The sequence below is a fragment of the Triturus cristatus genome, chromosome 12, assembly GCF_964204655.1.
Source record: "Triturus cristatus chromosome 12, aTriCri1.1, whole genome shotgun sequence".
In the NCBI taxonomy this organism is placed as follows: Eukaryota; Metazoa; Chordata; class Amphibia; order Caudata; family Salamandridae; genus Triturus; species Triturus cristatus.
In genome coordinates, this window is record NC_140595.1 from 323558210 (window position 1) to 323582855 (window position 24646).

A 24646-nucleotide genomic window follows, 5' to 3' on the forward strand; every position below is an offset into this window, starting at 1 on the left:
AGGAGTCTTGGTTCGTGACCTGTATAGTGGCTAGACCCCCAGGACTTGCAGTGTCATAGGACAGCTAATAATCACAGCCAAGTGAGTAAGGAAGATTGCCGTGAGCAACAATTTTAGAGGATGGATGTCAAATTGGGAAAGAAGGATAAGAAGGAAGAGATGAGGAAGAAATATTGTAAATTATTGTACAGTCGATGTGGCATAACATTGTGTGTTTTTATGTTTTTGAGTATTTTATTGGCTTGTGCAGGTTGGATTGTTCATACTATGCAGCAAAAATATGTCCCTACTTCTATTTCTTTGCCTTTTCTTTCCACTATCTCCCCACATCAATTATGTACACTTCCCCAACATGAACTAATCAGGAGAACAGAATATTTTAATAATTCCTTTGTCCAGTTGTTGCATCAGCATCAATTGGCAATTAATACTACTGACTGTTGGGTGTGTGGACTTATGCCGCATACCACAGATAAAGGGATGCCATATTTAGTACTTCCGTTCTCTTATGAAGGTTCCGCTTGGGCTTATTTTGTGATGTTTTCAAATGCATATGAGAACCGATTTAGACGTCCGGTTGGTTTATATGGTAGTGGACCAGATTTTAGTCCTAGTTCTCTGATAAAGGGAATGGTAGCTATGGCTGGAATTGTGGAGAATAGTAAGGTTCCTGTTGATGAGAAATGGACATATGATGGTTGGAATGTGACTCGTTACGTTGCCAGCCTTACAGATAAAGCTAAACAGGGAAAATCTCCACCAATTTGGACTGTACCCCATCAAGGTAACTTTTGTTTACAAATGAATGACCAGACTACTGACACTGGACAAGGAAAGAGCTTTTGTTCCCATAAATACATTTACACATCTCAGAACTCGCCACCGTTGGTGCCATCTCAGGGCACGTATTTTGTCTGCCACGATAAAGCCTACACGTGGCTACCGACGGATTTTTCAGGAACGTGCTATAAAGCGTTTCTTCTCCCTCCTACATACACTGCTCCTTCAGGTCATCACAGAAACAGATATGGCAGAGGGATAATTGATTCTAAAGACACGGCAGGACAGGAGGGAGGTGATTTCCTTAAAGGATTTCTCCCTTTTTGGGGCCCAATGGCCAACAGTAGAAACATGAGACAATTGGTTCGTGTTGTTGAGACTTCCATAGATGTCACTGTGGGAGCCTTGAGTAATCTCACAGCTGAACTTCAGGCGGATCGTCTCATGACATTGCAGAACCGCATTGCTCTAGATGTTATTCTTGCGGATCGTGGTGGAGTTTGTAAACTGATCAGATCTAGCTGTTGCATTTATATACCTGACGATGCCCCTACGGTATACCAAGCCATCTCCAAATTACATGTGATCTCCGAGTCGATTCATCAGGACGAAGGAGATTGGTCTTTATTGGAATGGTTTTGGGGATTACTGTCCAAATGGGAATGGAAGGTATTAACCTTCCTTGGAGTGGTTTTGGCCATCCTTTTTTCCTGTTGTCTCTGTATGCAGTGTGGCCCCGCCATTTGCGGTCTTTGTGCCGCCATGTGTGTTCCAAAGCCTAGGTCACAGAAGACGGAGAACATTAAAATGATGTTGCAGCAACAGCTTGATGACCTCATGGCCATTGACGTCGACTCAGATTAAAATAATTCTGTGCGGCTTGCCTGAGTAATGGCAAAAGGAGGGTCTGAGGTAATTCAGTTTCTCATTTCACTCGTATTCAGCCGCCATTTTGTGTCCCGTCGCCATTTTGTGTTGCCCTCACTCAGGCAGCACGGCGAACATAGTGTTTTTGCCTTTCCCACTGATACGTGTAAAATAACCCCCCTGCCTCTGCTTATGAAACTGGTGTCAGGGTCTGGCCGAGTCCACTAATCCTCGTCTGGTTTGACTGATCCCTGTTTAGACTATCTGTTGGTTCGCACCATTCTTTTCTTGACTTTATCTTATCTTCTGTCCTTCGCTATTCTCTGCTTGTATTCTCTCATTTCACAACTGTCCTTCGAGGCATACAAATGTGTTCTGCCACCTGCAAGACGAATTGTAGACACTACCACTGATTAACTTGTGGGGAAGGGTGACAAACAGAGTTGAAAGGGAGGTTTATTTGAGTCGCTTAATACCTTGTTTTCAAACTCTTCCCATTGGTTAACCATGTATACATTGGGAGTGTTCATTGAGAATCTGTGTGCGATAAGAGATTGTGCGCCACGGAGTAAAGTGGCAGTCTCCTAAGAACATACCGAGTGTACTTCTGGGACCACTGTACTTAGCTGCAGCTAATAAACCTGACCTTCTACGCCTAACAGAGTGTCCCGTGTCTCTGTCGGACAAAGCAGGTGAACTCGGAGATTAAGGCGTGCCCTGCGCCGCCAGGCCCATTAAGGTTCCTGGTTCTTCACCATTTGGGTTATTTGCCTCTCTGGCGACATCTCCAACCCTAAACCACTGTTCTCCAGGTGGCACAATATTAAATCCGTTTTTACGCATGCAGCGCATCTATCACAATCAAGGGGTCATACAAGCATACCAATCCACACGTGTCTGAGGTATAAAACATCAATTTAAAGGATAAATGACCGGGAATTCAGCCACGTCCCATGTATCTCAACAAGCTGGGCATGACCGTGTATCAAACTCAAAGGCTATTAGAAAGGGGGCGTATCAGATATTTGGCAACTCGCCCCTTCTAGCTGCAACAAAATACTCATTAACAGATACCAAGCCAAGAGACTTAAAAGAGCAGTATCAGCTATTCGCACATCCCCTCTCACTGAGGCAGGATAGACATTTGAAAATTGTTAACACGCACCATTCCCAAGGTCCTCTTGCACGTTTACAGTACGCTCCGGCGCAGTGAGTCCTAGTGCATTATAGCACCCCAAAGGCTCTTGCTTGAAGGAAGAACATCAAATAGGATTCATTCATTCATACATGGCATCGCATAATCTGCCATCAAGAAACCTTTACAGAAAGATGAACTGAATGCCCCTGCCAGGACTTGAAGCCGCGCCTTATTACTGCATAAGTACTGTCTGCAGTACACCTGAAGCTCCTTTTCATCACAAGACCACTTAAATACACCGGTGCCCCAGATACTGAATCGGAGGGGAGCATGATATCCCCGTGCCACTTTGGGCATGCAGCCACCTGCACCCCACATGAGGCTCATCCACAATGGCTCTAACAACATTCGGACCCTTGCACCCATCTACCCTGCATCTGGTTCGGATCCACAACCAGATAAAAATTTTGCAAAAGTAAGCTACACCAAGATAGCGCATAGCACAAAGGGATTAAGTACTTGCCTAGCAACACGGACCGCCGAGTCCCCGCTACAAGCAATTGAAGAGCAACTGGCTTACACTTTACTCGCTTACCATTAGGCCAGCAATATATGTAAATTAAGCTGTTTGGCCTTCTGATCTTCCAAAAGGAAGTAAGTGTAAATCTTGGCGAACAAACGTGTTGTCAGAGCCCACGTTTTGCGCAAGTACAGATGCACTTTGGTTAAATTCTCGAGTATGTTGCTGAACCCCTTCTGTTACTGGCAGGCATAACTATATTGATGCAACTTAAGGGTAATGTTTACCCATTCCCTGGCCGTCTGCCTCCGTTGGCCAACGGAACAAAAGCATAGAAAACCAGGGCCCAGTGAATACCCAAAACCCTATGCTCTCACGGAGTATGTGGTGTCTGACTGGGTAATCCGGCTGTTTTACCCCCACGGAAGTCACCTCCTTATACAATGTGCAACATATGGCCCATGCACATACCCAGCAGACCACTGAAAATGAAAGGCTAGTCTTCCCCAGCAGCTCTCTTTGGCATTGGTTTAAAACATTTGTGCTGAACTCTTTGCTTAGCGTAGTGCCGCACAGTTCTGCCTCTTCTATCCTCGTATCAAGCTATAAATCAACATGTAACATTGCTCCTGCAGCAAGCCAAGACTATTGAGTTAGACAATGGTTAATAGCTGAATGAGGTAAATAAGCAACAACTATAGATTCACTGTAAGAGTGTTGAAAATGATTCCCTTTAAAGTTACATCACAATCACCAAACTCCACAAAGCTACATCACTCTTGCAGTGACAGCACGCCAGGGCATCCCCAGACTGTAGGGCCGGCGATGGGACTCTGATCTGGCCCTGCACCAGCTATGGCGGCAGCAGTGGTTGAAAACGCCAACCTCTCTATGCCGGCACGAACTTGCCTGCATCGAAGACAAGGCAAAATCGACGAATTGTGTTGCTCCCGCTGCACCACTGTGCAAAACCCCTGGCTGAAACACTAATATCCTGTGGCGCATTTGAATTTATCACTGCGCTAAGAACATGAGGGGTGGTGGGATCCCAAGACCTTTCCCGGTCAAATGTATCCCATCATATGTCACACGTGACTTTTTCCCTGAATGCGCGCGCCACCGGCGGGGAAACCCTAAATAACGTGCGCTCTGAAGGAACAGACGTTTTCCGCGTGGTCACCCACACACATCAGCCCCCACGGCCACACCAGACTTCCCTTCACTGTTTGTGAGATTTGTTGGACCTATTTTACTTTCCTTCACGGAGCACGGAGAGTGTAGCAGGACTGGAAGCTGCACAATTTTATTCCTTTAAAAATGAACCGATTAATGGGGCAATCTCCCCTTTGATACATTCACACAACGCCCAGATTCGAGAGCAGTCCTGCCCGCGGGCAGATCACCGCGAGACAACGTGGTAGAAGGTACGCGTCCCGGCGCTCGGGGGCAAATAAAGTTAATCACATCATTTAAAATGCCTGGCTAGTTATTTCAATTAGCAGAACCACCACAAAAGCGTGTCCAGCGGGGCACAAAGAGGCTGGGCAATTTTTATTTTTATTTGCATATATATATATAGCGCGAACTCGGCCCGAAGGTATTGGAGCGCTTCACATGAGCACCGTATTTACATTACACATTCAGGCACGGGGAGATTAAGTGATTTGCCCAGAATCACAAGCTGTGGACGCGACCTCGAGGCTCGAACTCTGGTTTCCAGCACCAAAGTCGGCAGTTTAAGCCGATGGACCACATCCTCTCCCCAATGGGTGGGGGCAGGTATAAGTACCTGTCCCCAGCCCACTACGCACTGGAAATGACACAGCAGAGGCGCTGGACATAGGTGGGACTCACGTGGGCAGGGGGTCCCGGCAGGTGGTCAGCAGGGATGTGCTGAATGCAGCACTAAGGAGGCCAACCTCTTACAGGGCCCACTGTGTGCGCCGCGGTTAGCCACAGTTTCCTCTGTGTTACGGGGATTGCCTTTTCAACTCCCTTACAAGATATCTCTTCCAGACTTGAAACTTCTAATTATTCAGAAAAAATTCTGAAAGCCTGCGTGTTTACCAAATAATATTGTGGCTACCATTAGATCATGCAGCAGGGACTGCAATTGTTTTAATCCCACCAGTTCTATTGGTAGACTGGCTGGCACGAATCGCCCCTCAGCTCCTCCCCCTGACACCCCCTTCATGGAGGGACATTTATCGAGCTTGCAACGTATTCGTGCAGCTCGAAAACTGCTCACAGCGCGTCAGCACAGCTAAAAACGGCTTAACTAACCTATGGCAGCTGGACCTGGATGCAAATCTGCGTTTGCGTGGAACTACACCCGTTTTGTTTTCTTTGTAACAGGCACTTGGTGCTTCTCTTTTAAGAGGTGCATGGCTCCTATTTACGGGCGCCATCTTGTAAGGGTTATATGCCCTATTTTATGATTTTATTTGGCACTTTTATTTTAATTAAAATATGTTTTACCAGTATATCATGCAGCATGGGTGCCTGCCTGCCTGATGTAGGGTATCTGGCTTTATAGTCTCAAAACACACTAGAAGTTTCGAGAGTCTTTCCTACTGTGCCAAGGAAACTTACTGGAACCGGAACTGGCCTGTTTCCATACAAGCATTCCAGGGCAAAAGGAGTTCCCACATTCCCTCTACATTCTCACATGTTCCAGCCTTTATCTTAACGAAGTTTACGAAAGCCTTCCAGGGTTCATTAAACAATCTCTCACAAAACAACCTTGAACGTGATTAACCCAAACAACTTGTAAACCCTCTGGGGGCCTGACTGTGTGCGCAGAAAAGCTCAAGCAAGGCAGAGTGAGAATTCAGGATGACATGAGGCCATGTCAAAGCCAATAGGTAGAACTTCATAATTCCTCCCAATGTACAACACAATGCACGTTTGTGCACCACTGCCTATATCATCACATACTTGATCTCATTGTACAACATAATGCACATTTGTGCACCACTGCTCATAACACTGCACTTCGAGACCAAAAAGTACATTCGACACCTCTCTCTCTCTCATGCTTTCAAATGCACATCCCACACGTTCTGTTCTTAGCAAGGATGTTCTACTCTGTGACAGCTCCCACTGTAAGACTGCAAGATTACAAGAAAGAAACCTTCAAGAGAAGCAAGGCTTATACAGGATGTCGTACATTCCTGCTTGGGTAAAGTAAAACACCAAACTCAATTAAAATGATGGTAGTCAAAGGTCATCACGTGGTGTCAGACCATAAGAGTGCCTCTAGCACTAAACTATCACAGAATCCTGTGCAAGTCTCACTGATTTTACACTCCTGGGGGGCCTTCAGTTTTATCTAAAAAATGACGCTGATAAGGACGCAGAAACTCTACTCGAAATGACAGCTAATTGTGGTCTTAGGCTGGTAATGGTAGGCCCTACCCACTCAGCCGAGCATTGTCTTGACTGCATTTTTACTAATAATCATTTTTTAACCACTTCTAGTATACTACCTGTGATCTGGTCTGACTATTTAGTAAGAACATTTGATAATAATTTATCACATCTCCCATAACAAGATAGGACATTCTCTAATAATCTTAGTATCCAACCATGGCACAAAAGTTTGCCTGACAAATTACAGCAAGCATTGCAAGAAGTCAGTACCTTCAACCTCAAAGGAGATTGTTTTATGGTTAATAATTATACTCCCCGGCTAACATCTGCCGTCAATTCACTTACTCCATCAAAGGTTTCTCATAGTAAAAGTCAACATCCTACGGCACCTTGGTTTACTGATATTCTTAGAGCCCAAAAACAAAAATGCAGAAGGCAAGAGAGCATCTGGAGAAAGAATTACTGTGATACTGAGCAAAATAAATATAAACAGGAATCGTCCACCTATAAACTAATGATAGGGAAGGAAAAGGCCTCTCCTACCTTACCCAAAAATAGAAGCAGCTAAGAACTCAACAAAATAAATTTTCCTAACAGTAAGGAAACGTACAATTCTAGCTATAGAGATGATTAGCCATTATAGCCAAGATTGTTGCAACAGATTGGCTAGCTTCTTCCAAAACTAAGTCAAAGTGCTCTATAACAAATCTTCCCTCAGTAAACTTTCACTCAAAACTGACTCGCTTGACCCTCCTCATGAGAACAGCAACCTTTTCTCCAAAGTTACAGAGCCTACTCTAGAGCAGGTTATCTCACTCATAAAGTCTACACAATCTGGATACCCACTTGAACCTCGTCCTTCCTCTGTAGTTAAAGTGGCCTCAGAACCAATTGCTTTGAATCTCATTGCAATCTTTCAGCTCATGTTCAATACGGGCATCTTTCCTAAACAATGGAAAAACACTTCCATATTGCTTCTTATTAAAACATCTTCTCTGGACCCAACAGACACAAACAGATACAGGCCTATCTCAAGACTGCTTTTCCATTAAAAATCATTAAAAATCTAATTTGCAGGTACCATCATTTATACAAGATAATAATCTCTTAGACACGACTCAATATGGTTTTATAAGCAGGCACACCAGAGAGACAGCCTAAATTAAGGCAACATTAGAAAGCAAAGAAACTCTAGATCCAGGAGGTATGGCTGCTCTCATACCACTCGACCTGTCAGTAGCATTTGACACGGTTGCTCATAAGCTGTTGATAGGTCGACTAGCTGACATTGGTATTAGAGGAGATGCACTTGCTCTCTTAAAATCTTTTTTGACCAGCAGGAAACCATATGTTTTACTAAACAAATTCACATCAGAACTTGTTTCCCTACTATGCGGAGTACCACAGGACTCTTCACTGATACGACCTGGTTTTATGTCTATGTTTAGAAATTAGCTACCTGGATTAGATAGTTTGGGTTCTCATTGACCTCCTACGCAAATGACACACATATTGTTGTCTCCCTAACTGAGAATGATCTCGACATAGACTCTAGATTTGGAGAATGTATGCTGGCAGTCAACACACGGTTGCAGCCAACGGCCTTAAGTTGAATTCTAGTAAAACTGAGGTCATTGTTTTGGGGAAATCACCCTCCTGGACGCCACTCTTGGTCGCCTCCAAAATGAGGTACTCCTCCTATTCCAGTCAAATTAACCTGCAATCTTGGATTGATTATTTTTGGGAGTCTCGCCTATAAGGAACAGGTCAATGCGGTCTCCTTCTGAGTCTTTTACATCATCAAAACTATTTTTTTAAATCCTACCTTTTCTGGCTTCCTGTAGGAAGCTGGCTCTGTATATACTGTACCAAAGTAAGGTATAGTGTGTACAGAGTCCAGTGGATCTCCAGAGGCTAAATCAGATAATACTAAAAGCTTAGTAGTGGTAGTGTGGTCGAGCAGTTAGGCTTGTCAGAGGACTGTGTTCAGCATTTATTGTACACACTCAGGCAAGACATGTTTGCACACACTCAAAGACTGAATCCAGACCAGTTGTTTTGTATAAAAAGTTATTTCTTTGCTATTTTATTCTTATAATCAAGAGGAACTCAGTTGCAGGTAAGTAACAGTTTATAAGTAGCAGTACTTATCAAATGCAGTAGGAATTGTTTTACAAGACAGTAAACCATGCTTTCCAGTAAAAGACATTCTTTAGTGATATCAGTTTAGAACAGTAGAACTTTGCAATATAAATAGATAGACTTTTATATGCAATAGGATGAAAAATGCAATGCAATTCTATGAGAGGAAAACAGTGTTATGCATTAACAGGTAAGTACACGACTTATTATTCCATTCTCCGGGGGATTAAAACAACACTGGGCAAGGTTCAGTTTAAGCTAAGTGCTGCACCTCCAGCATCACTGGGGTGGACAGATGCAGAGGTCTCTGAGCCAATGGTACTGGGGGTAACTCGAAGAGGCACAGTTTGCAGGTAAGCACCCGCTGTTTCAGATCAGCACAGGGAGGGGCACAACGCAGCACCACAGCTACACCACTAGCAGCACAGGGGCGGCCAGGTGCAGGGTGCAAATCCGCGTCTGGTATCCAGTGCTTTTCTATGGAGTTTCTCGGTTGCATAGAGAGGCTGCAGGCACGGACCAGGAGGCTCCACGAAGGTGACCAACAGCTGGGCAGGTAAGTTGGGGAGTTGATGGACACCTGGGCACTGATGGCTGGGCTCCCCAAAGTCAGGGGTCTGAGGATGCAGGGCTGCTTTTGGGTGTCAGGTTTTCTTTACTTGGAGCCAATCGCGGTCAGGTGGACCCTTCGCAAAGAGGCTGCAGGTGACTTTGTGGAGTCCAGGAAAACTCAGCCACCAATGGAGATAAGGTCAGGATCGCTGGGGAGACTTCACAGGACAGGTAAGCCACTCTAACTTGGGCTGTGGGAGTCTGGTGCAGAGTGGGTAGGGGTCACGGATTCACCTTGATCCGAAGTCCTTGAAGATGGAGTTTTTCTGGACAGGGCCGCTGCCCTCGAGTGATCTGGTCTTTATTGAAGAGTGGCGTCTTCCTGAGGGTTCTTGGAAGTAGCTGGCCATTGGATAGGCGTTGTCTTCTTTGCAGGCTTGAGAAGCAGGAGACAAGCCAGTAGTGCTGGGGCCAAGACAGTAGGTGTATTCTTGCTTTGCTGCACAGCGTCCTCTTCGTGCATCTTCTTAGGTACCAGGAATCTGATGATCAAGGCTCAGGAGGGCTCCTAAATACTGAATTTAAGGGTGTTACAGGCTATGTCCCACCTAATTTCTTTGCACTGTGTGTGGAAGTTTAAGGTCTCTGTACACTGCAGCCAAGGCTATCTGCGCCAAAAAAAACGACCATGCATGCAATAGTTAACTGGGGTTCCAGTTTAGGCCAAAAAGGAATATGTTCATGCGTTTATTTTTTAGCATTAATTACGCTAAATGGGTATATAAACCCATTGTGAGATACACCTTTTATGATTCAGCTTTTCCCTGGCTTTCATACTGCACGAGGGGTGGAGCTGGGTGGGCTACAAAATTCCTGGGGAGGAATGCACCAGATACAATCCTTTAGAAGATCCAATGTGAGAAGATAAAGCAGCAGGTGCAATGACACCAGGGCCTAGAGGCCTGAGGGGCCACTGAAAGCTGATTATTTCTGTATTTACCCATTCAAACAGCAGCCAAGGGGCCATTTTCTTCCTTGCATTAGCGCCCATGCCATACTGGCTATGTGCAGGGGCGTAACGCAGGTCCTCCGGGGGGGCCAAAGCTCCATGGGGCCCTCTCAGCACTGTACTCTGGCCAGAGAGCTCCTGATTGAGCCCGGAGGGGGGCCCTCAAGTTTTGTTATGCCACTGGCTATGTCACTGGTGTTGTGCATCAGTGTAAATTCCTCTGGCATTTTAAGATAATGATAGCAACAAAATTAACAATAATGCTAACAATCTGAGAACTGTTGCCTCTCAATACAAGCTGGGAAAAAACGAGTTGGCTTGAGGGAAGGAGATGGCACGCCTGTCTCTCCTGTACTTCTTAAGGAATCTGGAAATTATGCAGATAGAGTTCAACACAAAGCACCGACATCTGTGGTTAAACAGAGGAGACCAATAGATACCCATTTAGTAGCTCATTGCACAAAGTGAAACAAGAAAATCTGAGACTAATCTCAGCTTCCTCGCTTAACTAAAATGTGTGACCTTAGTCAAATTTTTAATTTCAGCAATTTTCCATCTCCTTTATTATTGCATTTGAAAGTATCTTCACATATGTGAGTTTAGAATATGAGGAATACAAATGTATTGGGTTTCATTTATTAGACTGTTTTTTTGTTTTTAGTTTTATATAGGTATCAGAGCACTTTACATGAGCACCAGTTGCGTTACAGATGGACACATTCATTTTTGTTAGGCACAGGGAGATTAAGTGATTAGCCCAGAATCACAGGATGTTGAGCGTCCCTGTCAAGTTTCGAAGTCAGTTACTCAGCTTCGAGGTCGGCTGCCCAAGCTGTTAGGCCAAATCCTTTCCTCAGGTTTGTTCTATCTATAAGAATGTGAGCCACATACAGTGTGCATATTACAATTTACTCTTAGTTCACAAACATTTTTGCCATGACCAGTGCAGGTATGGTTCTAAGTTCATGCTTCAAAAAATCTCATTTTTAATGTGTGCCTCTAGGTGCAGCGATATCATTTCATGTATTGACATCAAAGTCTGCATGTTGGGGAAAAGAGTTTTTTTGAATTGAAAGAGACTTTATTATATTTAGGTGATGTTTGTTGCATGATTTACATTAAGGGCATTTCAGCGCTCAGCCCAGAAAACATGCCAAGACAGCCGCGCCTGTGCACTGATGTTGGTTAAAGTGAGCAGAGTGATCTCTAGCTTTTTTATGTCGAGACTGGGCAGCGCATGCGCTGCTCTGTGAGGCATGCTGTGTTGAGGTTTGGCATAGAAGCTCTGCCCATTCCCTGCCCATCTTTTCAATTGGATCCTGTTATTGTCCTTTCGACACCTTAGCTTTTCGTTTGTGATTACTTAGTAGTCCTTCCTTGGTACCTCCTTGTCTGCAATTGTAACTCCCATAACGACTGGACTTTTTACTTATGTTGTTACACGGTCTGCTTTATCTCGTGGGTAAGCACTATTTTCTTAAATGATCTTCCCAATTCCACCCACAACATCGCAGCACGTTGCCACCTTTTATATTGTCATTTAAACGGCAGCACTTATTTATTTAATTCACAGCACGACCACTTCCACTGTTAGCGGCCTCGCTACAAAAGCTAGCGTTCTTTATTTATTTATATTAGACTTTGTGTAAAAATGCCCCATACGCGCTTTCACTTTAATGTTGGCTGCGGCCCTTTTTTTTGGATGCGTCTCGCTGTTACCTGAATACGGTGAGCGGCGTCTAAATAAAGGGGCGCGGCCACCATCAAAGTGGTCTAGTATTTACGAAAGTTTGAGCTATTAGCATTAGAAATGACAATGCCTTTTATATATGTGTTGCTTTGAAAAACATACATGAAAGGCATTATCATTTACTGTGCCAGTAGCTTAAAATCTCGCAATTACGAGACAGATTGCATTGAAAATGCTTGTGAAAACTTTGCTTCACGGACTAGCCTGTTTTTATACCTCTAATTCAAAAAAGAAACTACAGCTACAAAGCGGGATACTTTATAACAGAACTTCAGCTCTGGACAAATAAATCCGCAGCGACCACAAACTGTGAGCCTCCTTATCCCAGAATTGCCAGGTTGATGTTGATGGAGCAGCAAAAAGACACTGAACTCTTAGTGCTGTCAGAATACTAAACTGTTTAAGCGTTCAAGATGGAGGATTTCCTAAGGCGGGGTCACCGTGGTCTAGGGCACAATTCAAGTGGTGGCAGAGAAAGGACACACCTCTCCTAACTACTAATTTTCCCGCCGACCTTGCCACCAAAAGTGGGGTTTGGTCAAGGGGGTGGGCATCTCCATTAGCTGAAGAGGCCCTGGCTAGCATATCAAAGGGCAGGAAGCCTTTGAGGCTCACTGCCCTGAATGATGTTCCTGCTTGGAATGGGTGTGAAGCACCTTCACCCCAAGCAGCCTTTTTCCCTGACTCACGAGAACACAAGGGCTCCCACTTCAGGGGTCAGTGTGTGCGTCTGTGTGTGGCAGGCTGGTGCTGACCAGTTTGCTGGAAATGAGGGATTTGGTCGTTTTTCAGGGGCCATCTCTAATATATGCCCTCTGAGTGCATGTTGTAATAAATCCAACATTGGCATCAGTGTGGATTTATTATGCTGAACAGTTTAATACCAAACTCCTTAACATTCAGTAAAGCCATCAGGGAGCTGTGGTATTCGGAATGACAAACTCTCCGCCCATGTACTCAATATGGCTCCACTACACTTGCAATGTCTGTGAATGGCACAGACACTGTAGGGGCACATTGCTCATGCAACCGTGCTTTTACCTGTGGTATAGTGCACCCAGCCTTAGGGCTGAGAGGCCTGCTAAAGGGGTGACTTGCGTATGCCGCAGGCAGTGGTTGGTGGGTATGGCAGACACGGATGTGCTGCTTGCGTACCCGGCAATCAGGGGCGTCTGCTCAGGCACAACCTGGTCCCTTGTGGGATTGTAAATATTTTCTATTTTCAAAATAAATGTCGATGCTTTAGACTTTTGAATCACTTCTTCATATTTATTGCTTCATATGAACTTTTTCTTTCTAATTCATATGCATCTTCATGCGTATATATCATTACTTTCTCCCCATGTTCCAATGCAGTTCGGGTAGTCAACCCTTCGTCAGGGAACAACAAGCTGTAAGACGAAGACTGTGTGTCATTACATGAGGGGACGTTACATGAATATACTTCACTGTAATTTTCAAATCTTAAAAAAAAGTGTCTGGTTTGTCAACTTTGTTTTGTTAATGATGTATCTAGTGGGAGTGTTAAAAAGTTTAATCATACTGTGGCGCTAGGGGTGTTCGAGGCGGCCTTCGCTGAGTTTTTCACACATCACTGAGCATGCGGAGTTCCGAAACACTCCGCTCCACGAAGTGGAGTGGAGTTTTTTCCTTGCTCGCCAATCTTATCCTAATGTTTAAAGCTATATATTGACTTAATAGATAAATGTCAATGTTTCCCCCCCCACAGATTAACCGAAAGAGTAAAGTTTTTTATTTATTTATAAATTTTAGCAAAACTCATGCTGGTTACATAAATGTCATCATATAGTGCTTCAACACAAGTACAATGTAACAACCTGTGGCGGTTAAAGTACAGTGGCATATACATTCTCAAGATACTTGTTCATAAAGAGCAGAGCATTACAATACAAGAGAGGGTCCAACACTACAAAGCTATGCATCAGGGTCGGGTGGTGTAGCACTGTCCCGTGCTCGGAGATATTGCAATAGTGATTCCCAAATGTCCTTGGGCCTAGACGTGGTGGGGAGTTCTTCCACATAAAAGGCCAGGGTGTCATGACAGTTTACCAAATCTTTTAACCACTGTTTGGTAGAGGGACTAGCTCGACTCTCCCACACCATCGCTACCCCCGTTTTGCTAGTAATATTGCTATTTTTACAAGTCTACCCACAGTGCCCTTCAGGGATGGTACCAGACTTAGCAGACATACCTGCGGTGTACAATCCAGTTTTAGACCAGTCATATCTTGCAATATTTTGATAACAGCTAACCACAATGCCGCCATTTGCCCACATTCCCATGCCAGATACCAAAAATCAGCGCCAGAGACACCACATGTTTTACATTTATCGTTGTCCCTGAGTCCATATATATACAACTTGTGTGGTGTGTGATAGACCTAGTGTAGGTATTTAAAATGGATTATCCGCAAATTGCTATTGGATGTGAGAGCGCTGGTGATATGGCAGCAGTATTCCCAGTCTTTTTGGGTGAGTTGGGGATCTAGTTTTGCGTTTCATTGTGATAGGCTCGCGTTACGAGGTAGTGGGGTTTCCTCTCTAGCGGCACAGTATAATTTGGTCACCAGTTTGTGTCTCGTGGGGCTGATAAGCAGGGTGTGTAGGGAAGTCAGCGTCGGGGGTTCAGTTGGGAATGTGAGATAGCGTGCCTGTAACTCCTTCTTCAATCTGTGCATGGTGGAGGTAAAGAGCAGCGTCTGGTTCTGTACATAGCTGAGATCTTTCTGTGTTATAAAGACGCCCTCAGGGAAGAGGTCTCGCATTTGGCCAGTGTAAATATACGCATGACACCCTTGTCGTGTGTGGCCGACATCCTTGTGTGATATGCCAGAGGCATAAGTGGTGAGTATAATGGTAATTTCCCGGCTCTATTGCCCAGTGATTGCCAAGCTGACATGGTAGCGTCTACTGAGTTGATGTCGGATTTGGGTGTACCCCTGCGTGTGTGGGTCAGTATAGAACTTAGAGGGATAGGGTGTGTATCGCCGTCTTCTACTGCCACATGTGGGATGAAATCGTGAGAGTTGTACCAATAATGGGCATATTGAGCTTGAGCACAGAGGTAGTGCAGGTGTATGTCGGGTACACTGAATCCCACCCTGTTGTAGTGTAGAGTAAGGGTCGCCAGACTCACTCATGCCTGTTTACCCCCCAGATCAGCTTAGTTATTAGTGTTCGTATTGTTTTAAATAATATTGTTGGAAGCTTTATAGGGATGGTGTTGAAAAAGTAGAGGAACTTCGGTAACACACTCATCTTGATTAGAGCCATGCAGTCCGCCAGCGATAGTGGTAGCCGTATCCATCTGTCAACCTATTGTTTCAGCTTTGTACAGGCTGTGCCATAGTTTTCTCGGATTACTATTTCGGTATCACGATGGACCCATACCCCAAGGTATTTGACAGGCTCAACAGACCACTTCAGGGGGAATTCAAGTGCATGAGGAGAGGTAGACTTAGTTAGTGGTATCACCGTTGATTTGGAACAATTTATAGTGAGGCCTGAGAAGCGTCCAAACCGTATGAATTCCAAGAACGTATGCGGCTCTCTAACGAATAGAAGCATATCGTCAGCACAAAGGGATATGCTCACGGGGCGATGAACGAATTTCAACGCTGCCGCCCTATGTCGCTGTCTGATGATGCAGGCCAGAGGCTACAGTATTATCGTAAAGAGGAGGGGCAACAGGGGGCATCCCTGTCTAGTACCTCTGCAAATCCATATGGGATCCGATGTGAACGTTGAATGTTGAAGCTGAATTTGTTTTGTTCGCTCTTATTGATACTGCGGCACCCTGCCCTCTCATAGCAACAAGGGTAGGTAATTGCGCGCATTAGTCTATTTTTTTTTAATTCTTTTTTAATCTCATTTACTTGTCTTTTTAACTAAAGCTTATTGTCCACTCACCTGCACTTAAAATTGGAAAGCACACCTTGCTACTTAGCGAGTTACATCAGAAGCTCTTCAGGCCAGGCCAGTAATCGGGTGCCATTTTGGTTAGCGCTCTAGTAGCTGGGGGTACTTAAACCAGGATGATGCAAGCGCGCATCGTAATAATTGCTACTACTAGCGCGAACATTGAATGTTGAAGCTGAATTTGTTTTGTTCGCTCTTATTGATACTGCGGCACCCTGCCCTCTCATAGCAACGAGGGTAGGTAATTGCGCGCATTATTCTATTTTTTTTAAATTATTTTTTAATCTCATTTACTTGTCTTTTTAACTAAAGCTTATTGTCCACTCACTTGCACTTAAAATTGGAAAGCATACCTCGCTACTTAGCGAGTTACATCAGAAGCTCTTCAGGCCAGTAATCTGGTGCCATTTTGGTTAGCGCTCTAGTAGCTGGGGGTACTTAAACCAGGATGATGCAAGCGGCAGCGCGCTCGCGCAGCGGGCGCGCCGATGGCGCGCCGGAGGCGCACCAGAGGCAAGCCCGTCTGCGCCTGTCGGCGCCAGTTTGCCGACAGAAGCCAGGACCCCTGGTAGGCTGCCTTTACCTACACTACAAATCCTAAACATACCTCGCAGATATTCGTGTGATTGTTTATTAGATCTTAAGCCCGCCCCCTCGCGTATTAGAGGGCCCTTTTTCATGCCGAGCTTGTAGATTTCAGAGCACTGAGTGTCTCTGCCCCTCTTCGATTACTATTCGACAGCTTAATTTTAAAGAATGATCTCACTCTCTAAATAATACTTCGCCCAATTCACCACCTCTTCCAGGGGAAAATAGTGAGTGGAACTGTTTTCTGGCTAATGTTAGGTCCCTCCCTAAGCATGCTACAGATATATGGGATATCCTGACTGACTTGAAACCCGAGATGGGCTCCATTACTGAGACCTGGATTAAACCATCCTCCACTCCCGCCATTGCTTTGGCCATTCCTGAGGGTTATCGCATCTCGAGATTGGATAGATTAGTCAGAGCGGGTGGGGGTATAGCTATAATTTATAAAGAAGCCCTAGCAATCACCATTCTAGATCAAGTGGGCACAGAGGCGTTTGAATGCCTCGTATTTAGGTTAGATCTTTCTAATCGTTGTAGCTGGAAAGGTGCATTGGTATATAGACCACCTGGCCCTTCACTTGATTTTACCAGTCAACTGCAAGATTTTATCTCTCCTCATATAATTGCCACTTGTAAATTTCTATTGCTAAGAGATTTTAACATCCATAGCGAAGGTGTCTTGAACCAGGATGCAAGGCTATGTTTGCAAGACCTGGCTGCCTCTGGATTAGTTAAAATTAATTCCGCTCCTACTCATGTTGCTGGCCACACTTTGGATCTCATTCTGACCAACTCTCAGGATATCAAATGTGGTGACACCTACCCACTTACTTGGACTGATCATTCATTAATACATTTTCAACTTACTAGCCCTATTAATTGTGATTCTGTTGCATTCACTACTTCAGCCACTCGTCAATATAGACCATGGCATAAGCTGACTCCTGACCATCTCTCTTCCCTATTTCTCTCCTGGGACAGGGAAACCATGTTCTACAATGTCAATCAACAACTCAACCTCTTTAACCTCCTTATCTCAAATGTGCTTGACAAGATAGCCCCTATGAAGCTTCTTACTCATCCTCCTAAAGGTTCCCCTACTGATTGGTATTCTTCTGCTTTACTAGAGGAAAAAAGCTCCTGCAAGAAGTTAGAACGCTCATGGCGACTCTCGCACAATGAGCAAGATAAAATTAAATATAAGACTGCTATTTCTAACTATCACAATAACATTAAAAAGGCTCGCAAATATCATATTGCGACCGCGCTAGATCAAGCAGGAAATAATTCCAGAACACTCTTTCAAATTGTGAAGAATTTTACTAATCCTAAATCCTGTGAGACCAGAGACATCTCCTCCCAAACTCTATGTGACAATATTTCTTCCTTTTTTATTCAGAAAATTGAAAATATCTATCAAAAAATTATTTCATCCAACACTCCCTACTGTAGATCCATCAAACTATATTAGTGAAGATTCTCAATTATGCACCTTTCCTAATATTACTATCACAGAAGTGTCTTCCTTACTGGAATGCACTAAATCTGGCTCTCCTCTTGACATTATTCCAGCTAAAGTCTCATCTAAATTTTCGGATCAACTTGCTTTACCCATATGCTCCATTATTAATAGCTCTTTAAATTCTGGTAGTCTTCCGCAACAATGGAAACACGCCCAAATTCTCCCTATTCGCAAAAATCTAAAAATCCATCCGTCTGAGCTGACTAATTACCGCCCTAGTTCTCTGCTTCCCCTACAGCGCAAGCTCATAGAAAAACATATTAATAGACGCCTATCGACGTTTATTGAATCCACTCATGCACTTGATATTTCCCAATCAGGTTTTCGTGCTAAGCACAGCACGGAAACTGCCTTAGTGGAAGTAACTGACAACATCAGGATGGCACTGGATAATGGTCAAGCAGCACTTTTGGTGCTGCTTGACCTTTCAGCAGCGTTCGATACCATCTCACATCATATCCTGCTGTCCAGACTGCAGGGGATTGGTATTACGGGACTTGCACTGAAGTGGTTGTCAGATTTTCTGACGAACAGAACTCAGGCAGTCACTATGGGACCCTATAAATCTGCTCCTTCTCAAATTACCAGGGGTGTCCCTCAGGGCTCATGCTTGAGCCCTACTCTTTTTAATATCTATGTGACCCCTCTGGCGAAACTTATGAGAAATCTGGGTTTTAGTCCTATTTCTTATGCGGATGACACCCAACTCCTCCTCACCTTTGATAAAAAAAGAACAGACACACAACATATTTTCTCCCAGGGTATGATGGCTATTGCCTCTTGGTTGCAAAGCAATTTCCTCCAATTAAACTCTGAAAAATTTGAGATTATGTTGTTTGGAGGTGCCGCCATCTGCTGGTCGCCAAATTGGTGGCCTGAGGAGTTGGGTAAAGCCCCGATCCCTAAAGAGGAGATAAAAAACCTCGGCATCAAACTAGATCATAAACTTACCTTAGATGCCCATGTCAATACAACTGTTGGCACTTGTTATCATGTCTTGAGTCTACTTAGGAGAATCTTTCCTCTACTTCCTATCTCTACCAGGAAGACTCTGATTCAGGCCCTGATCATGAGCAGAATTGATTATTGCAATGCTCTGCTTCTGTCTACGCACGTAGCCTCCTTAGGAAAACTGCAGGTTATACAAAATACGGCAGCCCGACTAGTGACGGGCTTACCACCTAGGACTCCTTCTCTGCCTTTGCTACTAAAGCTTCACTGGCTTCCTGTGAAAAAAAGAGTGGAATTTAAGATAGGATGTATGATCTTTAAGGCCTTAAATAAGCTCAGTCCTTCCTATCTTGCCAGGAAATGTATTATTTATACTCCTGCATGCTCTCTTAGATCTCGATCTAAAAGATTACTTTTTATTCCCAGAATCAAGAAATCGCGCACCAGAGGCAAAGCTTTTTCCTACCTTGCCCCGTGTTTATGGAATAGCCTTCCTCAATATCTTCGCACTGATATGACTATTCTCCAGTTCAGAAAGCTACTGAAAACTCATCTCTTCTAACTTGTTGCCTGGGTGTTTAGCTGTTACAAGTGCAGAGATACCCCCTGGGGTGATTCAGCGCTATATAAAATTATAAAATAAAATAAATAAAAATGCCTTCTACGCATATGCGTGCAGTTGGGGCTGTGTACAGCAGTCACGTCCAGGTGACGAAAGTGAGGGGAAATCCCATATGGAGGAGGATGTTAAAAAGATAGCTCCATTCTATGAAGTCAAAGGCCTTGGCTGCATCTAGATACAGACCTGGATCTAGAATGTGATACATTGCGAGCAACGTTCGTAAGTTGTGTGAAGTGGATCTTTTGCGTATAAATCCGTATTGATCCTGTAGTACTAAGTTGGGCGTCAGTGGGGTGAGTCTGGATGCCAGGATTTTTGCTAGCAGTTTTGCGTCGATATTAATGAGCGACAGTGGACGGTAAGAGTCACAGCGACATGGTGGTTTATCTTTTTTCAGCAAGGTTAAGATTAGGGCCTCCCTGAGTGTTGGCGGTAGCGTGCCCGCCTCATAGGCTTCGGCATACATTTCAAGGAGATAAGGGGCAAGTTCGTCTGAAACTCCTTGTAGAACTCACAGGTGAGTCCATCAGGACCCGGAGCCTTTTTGTTTGGAAGGGTTTTTATCGCCGACTTAATGTCTTCTACGGTGATAGGTTGACTAAGATACTCCCTATGGCCATCGGAGACCCATGCTAAGGCAATGTCCGATAAGTAATCGTCTTGTTCCGTGGCCGGAGCACTAGTCTGTGATGTGTACATCTCTGTAAAGGTCGTGCGGAATTGAGTGCCGATAGCTGTATTGGAGTAATGGTCCACACCCGCTGTGTCCGTTATTTTAGTGATGGTGTGTTTGTCCTCCCTGGCTTTGATTTTAACCGCTAAATTGTGTCCCGGCCTTCCTCCCTTCCCGTACGCTCGGGCCATATGTCTTCTAGACAGATATCTAATGTCGCTATCCGTCAGATTAGTGTATTCAGTTAATGATTCTTTAATTTGAGCCAGAAGTGAGTCACTCAGTGTGTTCTTATAGTCCTTCTCTAGGCTCCGCAGGGTGTGCTCAGTCTTAGACAGCTGACCACGCAGATCTTTCAATATCCCCGCAGTAGTGCTTATACATTTTCTGTGGATCGTGGCCTTGAAGGTTTCCCACAGGGTGGCTGCACTGTCTACGGTCCCCTTATTTTGTGCGAAACATTGTGTAATGGCTTCACGAATAGTGTGTGTATAGAGTGTGTCAAGTAGCGCCTCAGAGCGAAACCGCCAAGTGAACTGTCGTGTAGTTTGTGGAATACGCAGATTGAGTTTAGCAGGCTTGTGAAACGATAGCATCCTAGGGAGTCCCTCTATGTCTGATACCCAGGTTGAACTGCGTTGCTCATGAGCCAATAGTCCAGCCGGGACCAGCTACCATGTGCCGTTGAGATATGAGTCCCTTAAAGTTTGTCTGAGTCTCCACACATCTGTCAGGGTGAGCTCATCTATACCATCATTAATAACTCTGGAAGCTCTAGGTGAGTGTCACCCTGTCCACTTGATTTGTCCTTGCTGGGATCTAACTGAGTGTTAAGATCACCTCCCCAGATGATCATGGCATCCAGCCATTCTTGCAGTATTGAAAGTATGCGTTCATAAAACTCAGGGTCATCCGTATTCAAACTGTGCACATTCACCAGGGTGACTACTTCTGCTAATTTGCAGTGCGTTATGGCGGATCGATCTGCTTCATCCGTGTGGCTTTTGATCAAAGTGAAAGGCAAGTTTTTTTTGATGAGCGAGATTACCCCCTCTAGCATAGGATGAGTATGAGAAGGCAAGTCTGTACCCAGCCCATTTCACCCCTACTTGTGTTTCAGTGTGCGTGTCAGATGTGTTTCCTGTATGAAGGCGATTTTGGCCTTGTGACGGTCTAGGTATGCTAGTACTTGCCGTATTTTTTTGGGAGAGTTAAGCCCCCGTACCTTCCATGTCACGCAAACAATGTTGTCATAGCCTGTGTGTGCCTTTGACATAGGACATGTAACCTGCACTATATGACAACGAAAATATACCACTGCACAACTTGTAAAGAGAGGGCAGAGTAAAGTTGAGCCACTTTAACAAAACCCCGTGTCCCCCCTCCCGCTTCAACCCCCTCGCCCACTTCAGCGACCCCAACATGCCAAAGCCATCCCAAACCACCCAGAACAATGCCCAATAGAGAAAATTAGCTGCCATAACAGCTGCGGGGAATACACATAGGGTAGAGCTGGAGCGCAGAATCCCTCCCAAGTTAGAAAGGGAAGTGGCTGGAGAACAATAATATAGGATCATGCCCGGATCCTGGTACAAACCAACACATGCATGCAGTAATATATATAAAGTAGCAATCAAAGAGAGATCTTATCTTTAGCATCTGTGTCCCAGTTCGCAGCGTGGCTGGAGGCTGCAGAAATTGCATGATAGGTGCCGCCTGTGTAGAGGTTGCTTGATGAGACAGCAAACGGTGTCCGCCGAAGCAGGGCCATGTGCGGTCCAAAATGTGGTGTCCACCCGCAGTTCCTTATGAGGAGACCTCGTTGACGTGAAGTACTGGGTATTTTAGACCCAGCGGTGCAGGGGCACACACCCTATGACTTCGGGGTTTCACCCTGTTCCGGACCTACAGAAACACAGAGTCTTCTGGGTGAAGTCAAAGAATTGTTTATTGGCTGCAGACCAATGACAGGTATCCTAGAAGTACAACAGCGTGTATGTTCTCAGGAGACTGCTGCAAATCATAGGAACGGACTACATCTTAAATAGGCCTTTTTCGGCCTCAAGCATACATTCCTGAGTTTTATGAAACGGCAATATAACAGTGTACATTACAAAGAAAAGGCAGAGTCATGATGACCATCCCACATTCCAGTTCGGCCAACTCACAGTGATTTACACAATAAGGTTGCGATCCCACGTTAGATGTCAGTAGACCCCCCAATAAACATGAGCATCTCCTGTTTTGGGAAACAAGTCATAAAGCAGGAACAAGCAGGTGTGGAAGAGATTAGCCGGGGGTTTGTGTAGGATGAGAAGGGTTTTATGATGGGTCGAGCCCTGATGCTAATCACAGGTAGACGGAGGAAGGGGAGCTCGTGAGACCGGTTTGACCCGGGGCAGCAGAGCCAGCTGCCCAGGTCACCGAGAAGTCACGGGAAAGCACATGTACTGAGAGGTCCGTATTTGCTCCATTATAGCCTATGTGAGGGCAATGACAAGATGGCCACTGCTTCCAAAATGGAACCCGCGTAGTGCAGCAAGATAACGTGTACGCAGTGCATTCAGGGCCAGAACGACGAACACTCGTACATGCCGCATTTACCATTTGCGGTTCGCTAATACCACATAGACAGGGGTAGGGCCCTGTCCCCTACGCGGTCCCGAATATTGAAGTACGACAGACCCTCCTTTTGCCCTTACATAGGCAATTACTATACTCATCTTAATCCGAGTCTAGGTCAATGTTCGCAAAGTCATGGAGATGTTGCTGTAGCATCATCCTATTACTTAGCTCGTCTCTCGATACAGGTTTCCTTACACATAAGGTAGCGCAGAGACCACATATCGCAGGAGCACACTGTATACACAGGCAGAGCAGGAAAAGAATGGCTAAGATCATTCCAATGACCATCAGAACTTTCCAACCCCAGGCAGATATCAGTTCCCAGAACCATCCCATCAATGACCAATCTCCCTTATCCACGTGTATGGCTTCAGATATTTTATGGAGTTTGGAGATGGCTTGATACACCGTTGGAGCATTGTCTGGAATGAAAATGCAGCAACTGGATTGGATGACCTTGCATACCCCACCGCGGTCTGCAAGAATAACGTCTAGGACCATGCGGTTCTGTAGAGTCATAAGGCGGTCCGCTTGGAGCTCAGCTGTCAGATTACTAAGGGCACCAGCCGTTACATTGATAGTGGATTCAACCACACGCGTCAGCTGTCTCAGGTTCCTACTATTGACCATAGGTCCCCAAATCGGCAGGAAACCCAAGAAGAAGTCTCCTGCTTCCTGACCGGCAGTGTCCTCCTTACTAATTACACCTCTCACAACTCTGGTCTTGTGATAATCAGAGGCAGCAGTGAAGGTAGGCGGTAGCAGATTCGCAATATAACATGTGCCCGAGAAATCAGGGGGCAACCATGTATATGCTCGGTTATTACAGATGAAATAGGTACCCTGGGCAGCTAGAAACGCTGGGGAAAACTGTGACGGGAAAGTGTACGTTTCGGTACAGTCACTTCTACCCAGTTGAGCCCTAGGGTTCTGACCATTACCCTGTAAGCAGAACCGACCCATGTGGGGTACGACCCAGATTGGGGATGAGATTTGTCGCTGTCTTTCACCCAGACTAATACTATACCCTGTCGCGTTCCATCCTACATAAGGTCTCAACTCTTCTTTGGGAATGGACGAATATGCATTGATATCCCTACTCATATCGGCAACTCCTTTCATCAAAGCCTTATTATTGGTGATGGGTCTGATGGAACGCGGTTGGCGAGGGGAGTACGTCTCCAGAGCATAGAGAAACATGGTCTGGAATGCCCATGATGATCCATTTGAACTATACGGCAACACCAGGTAGGGAATACCCTTGTTAATGGTATGTGGCATTAACCCACAGACCCAGCAATTGGTCGTATTCACTACTAGCTGGTGCTGGTGCAAGAGCTGGATAAACGAGTTATTTACGAATTCCGATCGTCTGGTCTGTTCGTGCTCAGGCAGGGGGTGAAAAGAGTGAGAGGAGGCAGTAGAAAGGAATATAGGCTGTTGAGTGGGTGCAATAGGCTTTTGAGCGGAGAGGAACACAAGTCCTACAATAAACATCATAATACTACACAGTATAAAAAGGCACAAAAAGACAAAACATTTACTTTTTACAATTTCACACATCCTGGTTTTAGAGCTCATTTCCTCGATCGG

At 44.9% G+C, this 24646-nt stretch overlaps 1 protein-coding gene across 1 annotated transcript; it reads left to right on the forward strand.

Moving 5' to 3' along the window:
- The first annotated feature begins 267 nt into the window (after positions 1–267).
- Positions 268–1644, forward strand: LOC146775970 (endogenous retrovirus group PABLB member 1 Env polyprotein-like). Its single transcript, XM_085637068.1, has one exon. The coding sequence runs from the start codon at positions 268–270 to the stop codon at positions 1642–1644; it is 1377 nt and encodes a 458-aa protein (XP_085493194.1).
- Positions 1645–24646: the final 23002 nt, after the last annotated feature.